Below are 19,604 nucleotides of genomic sequence, written 5' to 3'. Positions count from 1 at the left end.
ACAGGTAGGCAGATCCTTGCAGATTCGAGACCAGCCTGGCCTCCAATGTGAGCCAAGGACAGCCTGAATCACGTAGTGGGACTCTGTCTCAGAAACACACATACACACAAAAAATTATATTCTTCATAATTTTTCTTTTTCTCGATTACTTCTTATGTATGTATTAAATGCATAGTATTTAAAATTTGTGCATTAAACCATTTTGAAATCACTTAATGAAATGAAATCATTTAATAAAAGAAATCATTTAAATATATATATATATATATATATATATATATATATATATATATGATGTGATATAAAATATGGTAAATATTTAAATTGGAAAAAAATACAATAAAGGACACATTGTCATCAGTTTCCCTTACAGTATTTACCCTTGCTCTGAACATACTCATCCTACTGTTCTTTCTTCTTTCTGAAGCAGTTCTGGAAGTCCTCTTTCATGACTATGTTAACTTGCACTGTCATGGCTTCTTTGATGTCCACTTCACAATGTTTACCTTTCAGGGTCATTTTGACTTTGGGAAGAGCTGGAAATCACAGTGTGATCTGGGTATGGTGATGCATGCCTGTAATCACTGCACTCAGAAGGCTGAAACACAAGGTTCACCATGAGTTTGAGGCCATGCTACATTATGTAGCTAGCTCTAGTCTCAAAAAAAAGTGTAAGTGAAGATAAATCACAATATATGCAAGAGGCTGCCTTCTGTTAAATGGTTCTTGGTAGCAGGCTTCACTAATTCTTGGTCACACCTTGTAAAGACAAAGTAATGGAGAATATTTTGAGGACAATCTATGGCAATGCATTTTTTTTATTGGGATAATGTTTTAAAAATATAAACATTCGGCCCATTTGTTAACTACTCCTTTTATATACTTGAAACATCTTTTCAATTTCAAGATAAATCCAATACGACTCTGTGTTTTTGAACTTTCCATTGCTGTGAAAAAATATTTGTGATAAAGTGTTTAAGAGAAGAGAGGTTTATTTTGGCTCATGGTTTCAGAAATTTCTGTCCATGGTCTGCTGACTGCAATACCTTTAAGGAGATGATGATATAGAAACACCGTGGTGTAAGGAAGGATTGAAAAAAGGAATCTACTTATTTCATGATTGCCAGGAAGCAGGGAGAGAGACAGAAGGAGAGAGAGAGAGAGAGAGAGAGAGAGAGAGAGAGAGAGAGAGAGAGAGAGAGGCAGAGAGAGATAGAGAGACAGAGAGACAGAGAGAGACAGACAGACAGACAGAGAAAAGATCCAAGAATGAGCTATAGTTCATACTGTCACGCTACGTAAGCCCAAGTATAGGAAGCGCCCGACGCACAACACAGAAGAAGCCGTCGAGGACGGACATGTATTGAGGTTGCTGCCCAGTCAATAAAGGTGTTGCAGAGGCTAAGTGTTCGTGTGCTCCATTCCGCGGGACAGAAGCGGCTTCCTTCCTTCCTTCCTTCCTTCCTTCCTTCCTTCCTTCCTTCCTTCCTTCCTCCTTCTTCATAAAAGCTCTATAAAAATATATCCTCTTTGCTTTTAGACTATAGTTGTAGTGACTTTCACATGCACATGGTCATGTTCTGCTGATGCATGGTTTCAGCCTCCAGAAGCGAGACTGTGCTGACTCAGTCTTCAGCAGTGCTGTCTATGATGCAATGGAAGACAGCCACTATCACCCGCTGGCCAGTCAGAACACTGCCTCCAATTCACATTGGTACCAGCAAACACCAAATCAGGTGCAAATTGGTCACGGACTTCACAAACACCATGATCAGCCCAGCAGAAATGAAATTTCAGATCCGTTGTTTCACGTATTAGTTGCAAATTCATTTACAGGAATTTTTCTAAATAAAAAAAAAACTGTTGAGGATAGATCCCTTTGTAGCCATCTAATGATTTCCTACTTTGTCCTTTACAAGTTGGTCAAATTTTGGTCTTCCTTGGGGGCCTCCAATCAGTCAGTAAGATTCAATAGTCTTAAAGGTAGAATACTGTGAAATTACCAAGCAATTGCCAGGAGTTGAGGGGAAAGAAAAGACCCCTGGACAAGTACCCCTCAACCTTGGAACATTTCCAAGCTTGGCAAGCAGCAAGGGTATTCTAGGTTCCCCACTCTTTCCCAAAACTAACCTTTTGTCATTTCTTGTAGTCACATACCTGGACCTTAAGTACCCTGTGATCATTATCTTTTATGAATTCCAGGAGAATTATTAGCTGTTTGTCTTTAATAGTTGCATGATTTATTTATTAAGAAGATGAATCATGTAAATTTCTATAGACACTTGTCTGGTAGTGGGCAGAATAAGATCAAGTTCCTGTATTCAGGATTGGAGGGGTGATTAAGTGAAGAAATTAGGGCCCCAATCCAAAAGGTTGCTGCTACAAAGCTTTCATTAAATGGCAAAGAAACCCTACAATACACAAAGCCAGAGTCCTTATCCTAGAGACTAAATGAATGAATGTTTGAATGTTGAAGTGAAAATTTCCCGTTAAAGGAGGGAGCTCTGTGTCCAGCTCTCTAAGCTTACATGGCTGGATCCTCAAGGGGCAATGGGTCATGTCTCCCCCATCTGCCAGTTCCTCAGGATTTCCTGCTTTACTTTGTGATGTGTAGTGCACCTGGCTATGATGTCCCTTCCAGGAGTATTCTTAGAGTATGAACTTGGTGAGCAATGAGACAGGAGGGGTGAGAGAAGCAGGTACACAGCTCTGAATGTGAGTGGCCATAAGTCAAACCGGAATGAAGAATCATTGTGCATTCAGAGACGGAGGGAACAGAACTTTTAAATCCCAGCTCTATTCAAAGGTGCAAAGGGTGTTATGATCCAACAATAGAACATGGTTCACTCTAGTCATGGGATAACAGCTGGATTCTGCTCTGTGGTTCAAAGGAGAAACACATTCTCAGGGAAATTGGTGCCATCTTGGCCTGGAAGTAACCCCAGAAAACCATGGACCACTGATGAGAAGACACCTTGCAGCTGTGTGCAACCCTGTTCAGCCCATGCTGATTTGCATGCACACAGAGCACAGCACATGCCCAAAAGTATTTCTTCCCAAGGTTCTCATACCCTGTGCAAGAGTCAGTCCTGGTCCAGACACAGCATGGAAATGAGGATCTCCACTCAGCTCCTGGGCCTCCTGCTGCTCTGGCTCCAAGGTGAGAAAAATTTTATTTTGTAATTTAGTCTAGTTAGAGTTCCCTGGTCACAGTTGCCTGATTCTACAGGGAGGTCTTGTTTTACCATGGTTGTGTTGATACTTGTTTCTGATTTCAGGTGTCAGATGTGACATCCAGATGACTCAGACTCCATCTTCCTTGCCTGCATCTGTGGGAGACACAGTCACCATCAAGTGTAAGGCCAGTCAAGGTATAAGCAATGGTTTAAACTGGTTCCAACAGAAACCCGGGAAAGCTCCTCAACTGCTGATCTATGATGCAACCAGTTTGGGATCTGGGGTTCCTTCAAGGTTCAGTGGCAGTGGATTTGGGACAGATTTCACTCTTGCCATTAGTAGCCTACAGCCTGAAGATGTTGGTACCTACTACTGTCAACAAGGTTATGGTACCCCTCCCACAGTGATACAAGCCATGACAAAAACAGCCAGGGAAGCAGAAGTGTGAGGTTGGGCTGCCCCAGCTCAGCTCCACTGCAGCTGTACTCAACTGCTGAGAGCATTTCTCTGAACAAGCCAGGCTTGAATGCTCCTTTGAAGCTTTAGAAGAAGGACCAAGCCTGTTCTCTACACCCTTACTCTCTTTCCTTTTTTTAAGCTACTAAAGCACAGATAGTCCAGCTCCTGTCCTAATTAAGTGAAGGCCACAGATGAGCACCTCTGAGCAGTGTGGGTTATGGCATAATTTTGGATTCAGACAGCAACCTAGAAGCCCTTCTGTGTTCTAAGCAAGGGTTTTTAAAGACTTCCTTCAATTTTTAGTGTAGATTTCATCATTAAAAAGTTTAAAATACAGAGGTGGCCCCGATTACCCAGTACACATGGATCTGCAGTCTATCATCAACAACCAAGGACAATTTTGTTACAAAGCATTAAGATCCATAAGTTTGCCAAGTCTGTAGTTCACATGAAGGTTCACTATTGCTGCTATACATTTCAAAAGGGGAAACAAATGTGCAACAACACACATGCAGCGTTTGCTACTGTGCAATTTTGTTTCACTGCCATAAAAATTTTCTGCCCTAAAAATTATCCCTGTTCATTCTCCTCCAATTCCTGGCAGTCATTTGTGTTTTACCATCCCATTGTGTATACGTTTCCAAAATGACAAAATCTTGCCTTTATAACTTAGAAGTTTTTGAAAGACAATCTCAGAATATGCTGTACTAAGAAATACAATAATTAAAAATATTGAGTAACACCTCTTTGTAGTTACAAGGTTCTCTTTATCCCTTTTGTGCCCTCTGTTCAAGACTTGGAGGCCTTGCTGTGCACCCCTTGCTTTTGCTCTGCTTCTTCTACGAAGTCCCTGCCTGTCACAAGCTCTCACCGGGATGTGGTTACTGTCTCTGGACAAAGATCAACCTGAATCAGGTGCAGCAGTGAGCTGCAGACCTGGAGCTGTGGCCCTCTGAGTCCTGGTGCTCTGGGTCCAGGTGAGACAGCAGGGTTTGGAAAGGCCTCCATGACAGAACCTATAGCACCCAGGAGTCTGAGGCTGAGACCGTGTTCACTGTGCCCCACGTGCACTGTCCACTTGATCAGCCAGCACCACTCTTCCTGGGAAGACTCGGTTGTTGGGACATCATTCACTGAGGGGCTCACCTGTGTCTTGTTCTGGCCTTTAAACTCCCGTGAGAGCATTGTGGGCTCTAGGGCCCAGCTTCCCTTTAAGTGTCTCTTAAGAGAAATGGTCTCCACCACTTTCCTTGCTGCATCAGAATCCAGGCAAGTTTCCAAAGACTCAGCAATGTGCTGTGTATGCCTTGGCTTGAATCTGTCTATAATTGTGATTTAGACACAGGATAAATGCTAAGATAAAAACTTAGTTAAAATTAGAAGCATAATTCTACAATTAAACTAGACATAGATCCAGGGCTGAATAGCAATATGTGGTTCATGGCTAGACAATTGATCAATAGGGGTGGATACACTTAAATCATTTTAGAAAATTATTTTGATATTCACTGTTCACATTTCCTTTGTCACTCATATTGCTATAGACAGAGACATAACTTCCCTAACCTGCATCCCGTAAGCCTGATGACATCGTTGTTTCCTTGGCTCTGTAGTTTTTGATTCATTTTCCCCTTCTACTGAATTAATTTTTATTTCACGATGAGCCCTGCCAAAATAAATCTCAGGACCCAATCCTTTTCTATAAGAGTGCTATGGTTTTCTAACTCCATTCTTTCTTTGAATATAACTGAGGATCGTGTGGGGTGAGGATTATCTGATGGCCTTTATTCAAATCCATAATTGGGCAGTTGGCTAACTGGGACCAGGAGAAAGTGAGGAGGAAAAGAGGAAGCAGAAGGGAGGAAAATAACATTATGCCAGTTGTGAGTGTTCTTGGATTGAGGAGGAAGGAGGAGATTACCTTTTTCATCTTAGCAGTATTAGCTACTGTGTCAAATGTAAATTTGAGAGCTTTTTCCTGAGCTGTAACACAGTGAAACAATGTATTTGTGTTTATTACCTTAGGGAATAATCTGAGAATACCTAATAAATATGGAAATATTGCACATTTAGTTCATTTTGTTCACAGTCTTTTAGGGGAACTATATGTTACCTCAGGTATGAAGATGTACTTGGAGGAATAAATGCATAAGACTTAAAAATTTAAGAAAAAATTCAAAAATACCTGTCACTATAGATAGTTGAATGAAATTATAAATGAACCAAATTATACAGGTGTTAATTGCCAATTATCCAAAAGATAGAAACTTAAAAACTCATGATATAAAAATTCTAAGAAGTAAAGGTACTCCGGAATAAAATTAAGGTTTTCTTTTTTCTATCTTGAAATTAACCTTCAGTGTGTGGAGCAAAGTGTATGCTATTCTGAATGGCTGCTCACTTGTGAGCTCTCAGAAGAGGACGTGATAATACATGTGTCTGAAGAAATCTAGCGAGTCACCTCTCTTTAGTACTCTAACTGTATTATAAAAGTAGTTTACAATGCCATCCCTTAGAGATGGGTCGGAAGAGGTTACCTGATAACATTTCTCTGTTCAACCCCTAATCCCAGCATTGTCTGTGAATTACAGGTTAATGGTGATTATAACGAAGATACAGGAGAAGAGAGGGAAATAGGATGCTAACAAAGAGTTTTCCTGCAGTGAGGAAATGAGGAAGTGTGAGGTTACTTTGTCTTCTCTGCATTAACTACTCTATTAAATACTGATTTCAGCAATTAACTCAGGAGGTGTTTCCTGATCTACGACTCAGAAATTTTCTTCCTTACACCAATGTATTTATAATCATGCTTATTACTTTAGAGGTCCTCAGAATAACTAGTAAATATTAAACAAATGCACTTCTAGTTTATATAGTGTTTGAAGGTAAATACTCATTACCTCAGTGACAAAGATCTAACTAAATGCAACAAAGTAAATAGTAACTGGCTATGTAAAACTGTAAAAACTTGTAGCAGTACACATAAAATTATAATTGCCACTGAAACATAAAATATCCTGGTGAACAAACCAAATGATATCAGTCTATGTATCTGATTAAACAAACTATATAGCCTTAATGAACCAACATTAAAAAATGTCAAAAATAAGAGACAAACCGGAATACAAGGTCACCATATTTATTTTGAACACAAATGTCTGTATCAATGTATTTTCTATTCTGAAAATCATCTATTGTGATCTTTATATATTATCACCTCTTGTTCAGTTGGACAACATAGATGCTCTTACAATATTTCTGGAATGAGTGAATATTCGTGATATTGGGAACATCACCTGCAGTAGCAGAGTCACCAATGTACCAGCAATGAAGCTCAAATAAATCTAGAACTGCTGTGTCCATATTATATTCCTAGCACTTAAGTTCATTGTTTTCAAAGAAAAGTGAGAGCAATGGTTTCCTGAGAGATATTACACTGTGTGATACATGAATCTGGAGATGTGGGGTGGGCCCACACTCTCCCCGGAGCCCAGCCTATTTGGGACTCCTGCACCTTGCCATCGTTGTGCAGAGGAGGGGCTGGGTGGATCTGGGGTGCCTGCATCAGCCTCCCTGTGTGTCTGGAGGACTGTGGATGTCTCAGTGGGAAGCTGAGCATCGCAGGTTCCAGAGGCCCTGCAGCTTGTGGTGAGTGCTCAGCACACTCTGCCCAAATCCCAGACTGCTCAGTTCCCTCTGGGCTTCCTGGTGCAGTGAAGTGGAGAGGTGGGTTTGAGGCATCTACATCCACCTACACATCCTGCCTGCGATTGGAGAGCTGTGGAGCTTCCAACAGGGAAGTGGGCACACAGTGTCCCTGAGGCCCAGCTTATCTGGAACTGCAGAGTTCTGAACAGGCAGAGGAGGGCCATTGGTTCTCCAGGCCCAGTGGCTTGGGGTAACGTGTTGCCAAAGTCACAGGAGCTGCAAACATAGAAGAGGATTTAAAACAGACCCTCCAACAGCCTGAGGAAGCTTTCAAATAACACTTGAAACACAGAAATATAGGAAAATGACAAAATGAAAGAACAAATTACAACCTCAAACTTCCAGCCCAGCTCAAGAAACCCTAGGAGCAATGTATATAGAAGAAAATATATGCTATTCACCTCAAATATTGGACACAATAGCTACTGAAATTAACAAGCAACTCCAGGAAGCTTTAAAGAAATTCAAACTCAAAATAGTCTCCTAGGTAAAAGAAGAAATGATAAAAGAAATGAAAGAGATTCTGAATATATCTAAAGAAAACACAGATAAAAAATTGGAGGGACTAAACAAAAAGATAGAATCCCTAGATGAGCAATATAAGAAACAAACAGAATATATAATGCAGATGCACAGAGATATACAGGAAATAAAAAACTCGACTGAAAGTTGCAAAAACCACCTTAATGAAAGTGAAGATAGAATTTCAGACCTTAAAGACAGGATTGCAGGTAGTGAACAGGAAAGGAAAGATCTTTTAAAAATAACAAGGAATCAGGAAACAACAATTCAACAACTGCAAGATGATGCAAAGAAAAGTAACATAAGAATGATAGGGATTAATGAAAAAGGAGACAACATAAAGGATGTCAAGAGGATATTTAGAGAAGTAATAGCTGAAAATTTCCCAAGCATGAGATCAGAAACCGACATCAGGATCAGTGAAGCATATAGAACTCCAAATAGTCATAACCAAAATAAAACTATACCCAGACATATAATAATCACCATCCCAGAAATCCAACACAAGAATAGATTATTAAAAGCTGTCAGAGAGAAAAGACACATCACTTATAAATGAAAACTTATCGGAATCACAGCAGACTTCTCAGCACAAACAATAAAGTCAAGAAGAGCATGGAGTGAAGTATTCCAGATCCTAAAGCAAAATGATTTCCAACCTAGACTGATGTATCCTGCAAACCTTTCATTCAAAATTGATGGTAAAATACGATACTTCCATGACAAAGAACAGCTGAAGAACTTCATGAACACCAAACCAACCCTGCAAAAAATATTGAAAGACAGTTTAGATACACAAAGGAAAAAACCACTAAGCAAAGCAGATAATTAAACAGGACAGAAAGATAAAGATGCAACAGCAGAGAGATAACATGTCAACAATAAGCCAGCATTTAACAGTAATAAACATTAATGTAAATGGTCTCAATGCACCAATCAAAAGAAACAGACTAGCAGAACAGACCAAGAAACAAAATCCAACCATATGCTGTTTACAGGAAACCCATCTAACCCAGAAGGATACTCACAGACTGAAAGTCAAAGAATGGAAAACAATACTTCATGCAGCAGGAATCCAAAAAAAGGCAGGAGTACCCATTCTGTTTGCAGACAACGTGAACTTTAAACCAACAGTGACCATAAAGGACAGAGAAAGTCACTACATACTCCTAAGGGGAAAACTCCAAGAGGAAGAGATAACTATCTTAAATATATATGCACCAAACTCCAGAGCACCCAGTTATATAAAACAACTATTAACAGAAGTGAAAACTCAAATTATCAGTAACACAATTGTAACAGGAGACCTTAATATGCCATTGACACCAAGGTACAGATCAACCAGACAGAAAATGAGCAAAGAAATAACAGAACTGAATCACACCTGTAAACAAATCGATTTGATAGACATATACAGAATGTTCCACCCAACGACATCAGAATACACATTCTTCTCAGCAGTACATGGATCATTCTCTAAAATAGACCATATATTAGCTCACAGAACATATTTAAACAAATGCAAAAGAGTTGAAATCATCCCTTGCATGTTATCGGATCATAGCGCTCTGAAATTAGAAATTAATGATTAAAGATACTGTAAAAATCCCACAAACAAGTCAAAACTGAATAACACACGCTTGAGTAATCAGTCGGTCAGAGAAGAAATTAAAGAAGAAATTAAACAATACCTAAAAGCAAATGAAAATGCAGATACAACTTACTGGAATTTGTGGGATGCAAATGACAGCTGTCCTCAGAGGAAAATTTCTTGCACTGAATTCCCACATCAGGAAAACAGAACGAATACAAATAAATAACTTGATGCTACACCTCAAACAGCTAGAAAAAGAAGAGCAAGTCAAGCCCAAAACCAAAAGAGGAGAGGAAATTATAAAAATCAGAGCTGAAATCAATGGAACAGAGACTCAGAAAACAATCCAAAGAATCAATGAATCAAAGAGTTGGTTCTTTGAAAGAATAAATAAAATCGATAAGCCCCTAGTCAACCTTATTAAAAAAGGGAAGAAAAAGCTCAAATTCATGCAATAAAAAATGAAAAAGTAGAAATCACTACAGACCCAATAGAAATACAGAAGATCATCACCACCTATTTTGAAATCCTCTACTCTCAAACATTTGATAACACAGAAGAAATAGACAGATTCTTCCAAACATATGAAGTACCAAAGCTAGATCAAGAGGATGTAAAACTGTTGAATAACCCAGTCTCTGTTAATGAAATTGAAAATGTAAGTAAGTCCTTACCCACCAAGAAGAGCCCAGGCCCAGATGGATTCACTGCAGAATTCTACAAGAAATACAAAGAAGACCTAATGCCCACACTCCTCAAACTATTAAATGAAATTGAAAGGGAAGCCATCCTTCCAAAGTCATTCCTGGAAGCAAATATTACTCTAGTACTAAAACCTGAGAAAGACCCAACTAAAAAAGAGGACTATAGACCAATCTCCCTAATGAACACAGATGCAAAAATCCTCAATAAAATATTGCCACATAGGATGCAGCAAATCATCAAGAAGATTATACACCATGACCAAGTGGGATTCATCCCAGGAATGCAAGGATGGTTCAACATACGTAAATCAATAAATGTAATCTACCATATCAATAAAGCCAAAAATAAGAATCACATGATCATTTCTATAGATGCAGAAAAAGCCTTCAATAAGGTCCAACATTTTTCATGATAAGAACTTTACAGAAAATTGGAATAGATGGTCTTTATCTCAATATAATAAAGGCCATTTATGACAAACCAACAGCCAGTATCATACTAAATGGCCAAAAATTGAAAGCCTTTACTTTAAAATCAGGCACAAGACAAGGATGTCCTTTATCACCACTCCTATTTAATATAGTACTGGAAGTACTAGCCAGAGCAATTAGGCAAGAGAGAAAAATAAAAAGGGTAAAGATAGGAAAAGAAGTTAAATTATCATTGTTTGCAGATGACATGATACTCTACATAGAAGACCCCCTAAACTCCATTGAAAGACACTTAGATACAATAAATAAATTCAGTAATGTGGCTGGATATAAAATCAATATTCAGAAATCAATAGCATTCCTATATAGGAACAACAAAATCACAGAGAAGGAAATAAGAGAAACTACACTCTTCACATTAGCAAGCAAAAAAATGAAATATTTAGGAATTACTCTTACAAAAGAAGTGAAAGACTTATACAGTGAAAATTATAATACACTGAAAAAAGAAGTTGAAGATGATCTCAGAAAATGGAAAGACATCCCTTGCTCATGGATAGGAAGAACAAACATTGTGAAAATGGCCATTCTCACAAAACTGTTATACAGCTTCAATGCAATCCCAATAAAAATACTGTCAACATACCTTATAGATCTAGAGAAATCACTCCTAAATTTCATCTGGAACCAGAAGAGACCTGGAATAGCAAAGGCAATTCTAAGCAGCAAAGACAAAGCAGGAGGCATCACAATCCTTGACTTGAAGTTATACTACAAAGCACAGTAGTAAAATCAACAAGGTATTGGAATCAAAACAGAGCCGAAGATCAATGGAATAGATTAGAAGATACAACCACAACTACAAACACACTCAACCACCTTATCTTTGATAAAGGAGCCAAGCAGGTTCACTGGAAGAACGACAGTCTCTTTAATAAATGGTGCTGGAAAAAGTGGCTCTCCATTTGCTGAAAACTAAAGCTAGACCCATGTCTATCACCATGTACTAAATTAAAATCTAAATGGGTCAAAGATCTGAATATTAAAACAGAAACACTAAATCTATTGGAAGACAAATTGGGTAGAAACCTTGAAGACATAGGAGTAGGTAGAGAATTCATGAACAGGACTCAAATCGCACAGGAAATACTTCCCAGAATCAATAACTGGGATCACTTCTTATTAAAAAGTTTCTGCATGTCAAAAGAAATCTCCAGCATAGTGAAAAGAAAACCCACAAACTGCGAAAAGATTTTCGTGAACTCTCACTCAGACAAGGGATTCTTGTCTATAACATATAAAGAATTAAAAAAAAAAACTCAGACACCCAAAATTTAAAGATCCAATCCAAAAATGCGCATCTGAGATGAATACGCACTTCTCAGATGAAGAAATATAAATGGCAAATAAATATATGAAAAAATGTTCATTATCATTGGTCATTAGAGAAATGCAAATTAAAACCCCACTGAGATAACATCTCATTCCTGAAACAATGGCCGGGATCAAGAAAACCAACAACAACAAATGCTGGAGAGGCTGTGGGGAAAAAGGAACTCTCCTGCACTGTTGGTGGGAGTGTAGACTGGTGCAGCCTTTTTGGAGGTCTGGAGATTTCTCAAAAAGCTGGGATTGGAAGTCCCATTTTTTCCAGCTATTCCATTTCTAGGCATATTCCCAGAAGAACTGAAAGCATCATATCACAGTGATATATGTGCACCTATGTTTATAGCAGCACAATTTGTAATCGCCAGATCTTGGAAACAACCCAAGTGTCTATCAACTGAGGAATGGATAAAAAGTTGTGATATTTCTATACAATGGAGTAATATTCAGCTATAAAGAAGGATCACATTGAGATATTTATCAATAAATGGGCGCAGCTTGAGACCATACTCATAAGTGAAATAAATCAATCTCGCATGTGTGAATACCAAATAGTTTCCCTAATATAAGTAATGATTCAAATATATAAAAATATGTGGTAATCATGATTCCCCATTATGTGGCCTTGAAGCCTTATAAAGTTTTTACTTATTAATTGGAAAGGCTTTATTCTGGGCTTCTTGATATGGAAATATTTGAAGCTATAATATATGCAGTTTTATTCAAATATTTCAAGGAAAAAGACAGACACTATGGTAACTACTATTAAGTCAGGTTATTTGGTGGGAAGCACTAGGTTGCTGAAACAGTCATGCTTTGACCTGTATTGTAATATTGTTATGTACTGTTTTATTTCAATCTCTCCCTTATTCATTAAAAAAATATTTAGTTATTTCTTATGTTTTTTTTAATTAAGGGGAAAAATTAAAAAATTAGCAGGATATATAACAGTAACTTTTTTTGATTTCCTATTAACTTGTTTTGAAGTCCTGTAATTCTCCCATTATCTTGTTTTGACTGATTAGATGCTGTTCCATTCTGTATGATAGTATCAAGTTTAAAGGTATAGGCAACTACTTTGAAGGCAGTAAGATTCACTAAGATGGCCATTCTGGTTTGAGTATTGCCTCCTTTGGAAGTCCTGTAATGTTTACAATGCTTAAGTTTTATTGGTCTTGTTCTCTACTGTTTTGTTCAACTTTACAATATCTATTGAGATAGACAATTGTTTTTAAGGAAACAAGAGACATTGTTGATAACCACTGCCGATAACCTTGTACTCTGTTTTACATCATGTGCTATGTGTATCCTTGGTTTTGACTAACAGCTATGTTTTGCCATATTTAAATTTATTCTCTCCTCCCCCAAAAAGAAATAAGAACTAAGGAGTAATAAAACCCAAAATGTGTAAATTTTGTTGTAAAAAAGAAAGGGGAAAAAAAGAGCTCTAAAGGATACAACAGCAAGTGAGTTTAGGGGTGTTAAATAGCTGACCATGTTAATGTTTCTGGTTGGATCATTGAACACAACTGTTTGCAGTCTCACTGTTCGAATGTCCACTTTGTATGCTTTGATACTGTGATTTGAGCAACTATCTCTAAGATGATAATATGTAATCTATTAACTGGTGATTTCTTACTGTTTTTTTTTTTTTTTTTGTAGTTCTGTTTTACTTGTACCCTTACAGCGCTTTGTTTTGTTTTGTTTTTTCTCTTTTTTCTTTTAAATAAAAAAATCATAAAAAAAAAAGAATCTGGAGATGCTGGAGGCCCTTAAAGAAGTAAGTATTAGTGGGAGCAGAAATATGCCTGAGCTCCAGTGCTAGCTATGATCCCTTCCTCATGCCCCGTGTAGAGACTGGGAAGAGAGAGCTAGAGAGTGGCTTGCAGGAACCCAGCACTGAGACCTTCTCACATCTCAGCTGCCACAGCTGCAGCCAGTCACCAACCACTGAGAGTGTGATCTAGGGAGCTTCTTGGTTCCCACAGGCTGCTCTGAAAGGGGAACTGGGAAAGGAAGGATGGGCTGGCCTTACAGATCTGTAGTGTGATTCTTCACAAACACTTCCTGCAGGGTCTTCAGGGGTTCATGGGCATTGCCAAAACTAAATCTTTGTCTGATCATGAGGGTTACACACGTCATGTTCACAGTCTTATTATCATTATCACTTTAGATCTCTAGGTGATCTGTCAGTCTTTTGTTCTCAGTAGTAGGATGATTTATTAAGAGGAATTATTTGAATTTTCTATATCATCTTATCTCATACATAATAAAATACAATCAGCTTCAGGAATACAGTTGAAAAGATTCAGTCACAGCCTGAGAGTATCAAAATGTACAGGTTGCTGTGTTAAAGATCTTCCAGCAGATGGCGAACAACTGCACATTAAACAAAGAGTGATGCTTTCCTATGAGGGAGCCACTAAGGCAGGGAGCTCTATGCCCAGCTCTCTAAGCTCATGTGGCTGGGGCCTCTGTGGACAATGGTCCCTGTCTTCCTCATCTGCCAGTTCCTTACTATTTCGTGTTTCAATCTGTGACTGGTATTCACCTGATTATGGTGAGTTACCCAGGAGGCCTCGTGGTCAGCAATGAAACAGGATGGGTGAGAAAGCTAGAGCCACAACTCTGAATGTGGCCAGCCATGAGTGAAACACAAGTGAAGTGGCCTGGTGTATTCTGAGGTGGCGGTGACAGAGGCTGTAGATCTCGACTGCAGTCAGAGATGTGGGGGAGAAGCCCTGGAGGAGTCCCTAAGAGGAGGGCAAGGTGTGTGGGGAGAGCGGTTGTTACTGCAGACCTGTTTCCCTGCTGTTCTCCAGAGGCCTTGGCTCAGAAATATTCTGATCCCCAGATATCTGTTTACCACTTTAAGTATGTCTTGATGCTCACATTGTTTCTTAGATGATTCTAACTTTTCCTGCAATGAACATCGAGCGCAAGAATCTGGGCATTAGAACTGTGCTTGGTTGAAGATAAGCAGAAACATGCTTCTGTGTGTGCTATGGAAGCCTCGGGCTGGACCGCAGCATTGGCCAGGTCCTTCCCTGTCCTCTTAGTCATGGTGTGATAGTGAATAGACGAACCCAGAAAATTTCACAGAGTTCACAGATTCTGCTCTATCCTTGTCTTGCTTTCTCATTTTTTACTCTGTTTGAAACAGCCACTGTGTTTCTCTTCATTTTTATTTCTCAAAGGGATCATAACATAGAATCGTGGTCCTCAAGCAAGGCATATTCTGTAACATGAGAGCAGTATTGTAAGAGTACACTCATGGGAGAGCAGCCAGATTCTGTCTTGTGGCTTAAGGGAGAAACAGGTGCTCTGTAGGCACATTTGTGCTGCCCTGTTGTGGACAGGGTCCCAGGGGACACTGAGCCTGTGCTGAGAAGAGCTAGCCTGCAGCTGGGCCAAACCCCTTCCAGCCCTGCTGATTTGCATGTCCCAAGATCCCAGCCACCTACTTGTGGACTTATTCACAGGCTTCTGGTCTCATCCTGTGCAGCTTCAGTCCCAGTCAGGACACAGCATGGACATGAGGGTCCCCACTCACTTTCTGGGCCTCTTGGTGCTCTGGATATCAGGTAAGAAAGGGCAGCATCAGGAATTTACTTAGTTCTGAAGGTTCACAGTTGCCTGGCATTGCGGTGTGGGCCTGATTTATCTTGAATACCTATGTTGATATTTGTTAAGTTTCCCATTTCAGGTGCCAGATGTGACATCCAATTGACACAGCCTGCATCTGCATCTGCATCTGTTGGAGACACAGTCAAGATCAGTTGCCGGGCCAGTCAGAGTGTTAACAGTTACTTAAACTGGTATCAGCAGAAACCAGGGCAAGCTCCTAAACTCCTGATCTACTATGCAAACAGCTTGGCATCTGGGGTCCCATCGAGGTTCAGTGGCAGTGGTTCTGGGACAGATTTCACTCTCACCATCAGCAGCCTGCAGCCGCAAGACTTTGCAGTTTATTACTGTCAGCAGTACCAGAGTTGGCCTCCCACAGTGATACAAGCCATGACATAAACCTCCCAGGGAAGCAGAAGTGTGGGGCAGGGCTGCTGCAGTTGTTCCTCTTTGTGTCTCCAGCTGCAGACCAAGTTCTCAAATGCATCTGGGCTTTGAAGGCCACTGGAAGGATTTGGTAGAAGTATCCAAGGAAGCTCCTCCCTCCGCTAACTTCCTTTTCTGTTTCTCACCCCTAATTTAATGAAAGACCCTGATTTAATGAAGTAATGTGGATTACGCCATCATTTTCTATTCACTTGGCAACAGTGAAGCTCTTCTTTGGGTTCCAAGCAATAATGTTTAAAATCTTTTATCACTGTTATACATTTATTAATTAATTTTATTTTTTATTTTAAAGAGACTAAAACCAAACAAAGTACAACAAAACAATTTTAAGCAAAACAATACAGTTAAATCCATATTGCACTACAGAACAAGGTAGTAGAAATCAACAGAGGCTAACACACACACATATATATATATATATATATATATATATATATATATATATATACTGTTACGTTCAAAGTAACTTCCCATAACATCAGACGTAATGAAGTAAATAAAACAAAATGGAATAAAATCAAACAAAATAAAACAGTATAAACAGTACAGAACAATGAAATAAGATTTTAGGATATTAATAATGGCTGCAGATATGCCTCTTCAAGTCCTCCATTTAGAGACCTGTATTCACAATGAAGGTTAAAGTGCAGAGGTGTATTTTATGCCTCTGTCCCTACATCTGCAAAGTAGATTATCACCATAAATTCAACTCTGTTGCAACTCATCATGATAAGTTCAAACTCAAATTTCCCAGTCCACATTAATTTTGACTCTTGACATTAAATATTTCAGCACAAGACACAGATGTAATGCCACATGTCCAAAATGTTTTATGACACAGTGTTGTCATAATACCACTGTCTTGTACCTATGCAGCTTCTTTTTCCTCCATTTTCTGTAAGTGAACCATGTCTCCCATGACTATAGCATTCCCTTTCCTAGAAAGATAATATCCTGGTGTTTACATTATGGAAGATTTTCAAAAACCAATGTCAAAATATACTGCTATGTAACACAGAAATAAAAATAATGAATAATACATTTTGCTACTACCAACTCCCTTTATTGCATCTGTGATTATCATGAATATCCCGGCATAGCAAGTGGGTTAGATCCTGTACTGTGCAATACTGTGGTGCTTTCATAGTACTGAGTGTGTCTCAGAGGTCACCACATGGATACTGATTGTTTGGACTGATGTTAAGAGTCTATTGTAATTTTAAAATAAGTAGAGGGAATTCTAAACTCTTTTTTCTTTACGTTATTTTATTGATATAATGTTGTTATATATCTGGTGCTTATACAACCAATTGCATTTACAGGTGGACCCTGAGACTCTCACTGTTCTTTTTACATCATTCAGAGACTTTCACTGTTTCACTGAACCCAGCTCAGTGTCTTTCTCCACCATTCAGGGAGTTCCCACTTGCTCGTGTTGATCTTTTTCTTAGAAATGAAGAAAGAAAGCAGTGGCTTCATTTTTTTCCCAAAGACAAGTATCTCCTGTTCTTATTTCCACATCTTCATATGTGACTTTTAGGTTGTGGCACTGAATACCTTCCATCAAAACAGCATTTCAGCCCCGGGGGAAAAATAGACTTCATTCTTAAGTAGACATTAGGGTGTGGCATGGTTATCATAGGGCCACTAGCATGCTTTCTAGTTTTCCAATCAAGATGGCAACAGCAGAGAAGGTTGTAGCCATTGTAGGGACACAGTCTTTAAGTTCCATACTGTTATGGATTAAGAATTGGTGGTCAACTTCATGCCAGCTGGATTACATCAGCATCGCGCTGAACATAGATGTTCCACCTGACAAAATTTGCCAGCATAGAGCCGTGGAGAAGGAGAAGCTATTGGGTTGAGGCATTCATGCATTGTGGGTTCACCTATGAGTTTCTGTTGGAGCCATTGGTTCTCCTGTAGAAGGTCTGGTCTTCACATTGAGCATTGCTTCCTGGCTCTGGGGAGGAAGATGTGTGCCCCTTGGTCTCCAGGATGAACTGGTCATGCTGGCTTTCCAGCACGTACTCGACTGTGCTTGTTGTCCGAGGAGCTTGAGGCCTCTATGTCGCTGGGGATGGTTGTGGTGCGTTTTAGGACAGCCCCGGTCTTTGTTGTGAGTGTGACTTCTCAGCTCCATCATAGAACCCTCAACCCACCAGCATAGCTGGTGTAGATTTCCTGGCTTCCATCGCTGACCTTTGGGCCTTCCCAGCACAGATCTGTAAAAGAGAGTGTCATGAGACCTTGTGGGCTTTATACCTCCAGTGGGACTCATGGGAGGCATTGTCATGACCTCTGGGTCTTCATCGGGACTCATGTGGGACATGGCTGTGGGATTCAGGCCCTTGGCTAAATATTCTATGTCTTTAGTGTTGTGGATAGATTCCCTGCATTTTCTTGTGTTAACTCAGGGTGAGCATTGTAAAAAATAATATTATAAACTCCATATCTTGATTCTAATGGTTTTCTGAACAACCCCTGACTATAACACATACCGATTTTTTTCACCAGAAAAACCTCACATTCAGCAGTAGCGAGCATTCTCTCTGTGTAACACATTCCCTCCTTCTTTAATCCACTGGTGAGATGTTTTCAGGTATTACTACTCTCCAATGTTTTCTTTACTAATTTTTGCCTTTTTGAAAGGCTGTATTAATTAAGATTAGCTCTCAGGCTTCTAAAACATTCCAAGCATAGAGAATGGTAGTTAATAAATGCTTTCATGACCTCTACCTCATCTAGTTACTATTGGGTATAAACTAACCAAAATTTTTAAAAAGTTACTAGTACGAGCATCTGATATGCACATCAATTCCTGCTGGAAATGATTACCTTATGACTTCCTAGGATAATAGCTTGGCAGAGTCTTATAAACCTGTTTTCATAGTGTCACATCCAACTGTCAAAATTTCAAACATTTGAATAACATACTTAGAAACACCTGTTCTCTCACATTTTGCCTAAAACCATGCAAACTAGACTCATTAGTAATAGCCTGACAGGAAACTTACCTCAGTCTCCATGAAGCAATACGTTATGACACTTCCATCCATTACATAGTACTCAGAAAAGAAGAGGATCCCATTATTTGTACATGAATAGCATGCATTGAACTAACAAGCAACTGTGTTGTGTAAAAGTAGGAAAGGAGTAGGGAATAGGAGACAGGTGATATATTTGTGTATGAAATTCTAGAAAAGGATAAATCTAATATGCAGTGACAACAGATAGACTTGAGTTTAAAAAGTCCATGGGGTGAGGAGGAAATTGGTCAAAAAGAACAGCAGGAAAATGTGCTGCATATTTAGAATAATTTGTTATTTCAGTGGAATTTTCTCAATGTCATTTGGATGGGGATTTCACCGAATCTGTAATCCACTTTAGATGGTTTGAACATTTTAGCAGCATTAATTCCTCCAACCCAGGAACATGGGGTAACTTTTCATTTATTTGTGATTCTGTGATTTCTTTCACCACTTTCAGTGAAGTCTAATGTATTCATATTTCTCTCCTGTAATTGTGTGAATGTGGGTTTGTGTCTT

At 39.1% G+C, this 19,604-nt stretch overlaps 2 gene segments (V, D, J or C); both read left to right on the top strand.

Moving 5' to 3' along the window:
* Positions 1–3,063: 3,063 nt before the first annotated feature.
* On the top strand, positions 3,064–3,625 carry LOC100733035 (immunoglobulin kappa variable 1-39-like). The segment is given in 2 exon segments: positions 3,064–3,160; positions 3,279–3,625. Coding segments are annotated over 2 exon segments (402 nt in total).
* An 11,818-nt stretch (positions 3,626–15,443) lies between these two features.
* On the top strand, positions 15,444–16,008 carry LOC100733318 (immunoglobulin kappa variable 1-39-like). The segment is given in 2 exon segments: positions 15,444–15,566; positions 15,689–16,008. Coding segments are annotated over 2 exon segments (375 nt in total).
* Positions 16,009–19,604: the final 3,596 nt, after the last annotated feature.

The sequence above is a fragment of the Cavia porcellus genome, unplaced genomic scaffold, assembly GCF_034190915.1.
Source record: "Cavia porcellus strain 051 isolate PalLab524CR breed Dunkin Hartley unplaced genomic scaffold, mCavPor4.1 scaffold_18, whole genome shotgun sequence".
NCBI classification, from domain to species: Eukaryota; Metazoa; Chordata; class Mammalia; order Rodentia; family Caviidae; genus Cavia; species Cavia porcellus.
This window is presented reverse-complemented; position numbering and strand designations above follow the sequence as displayed.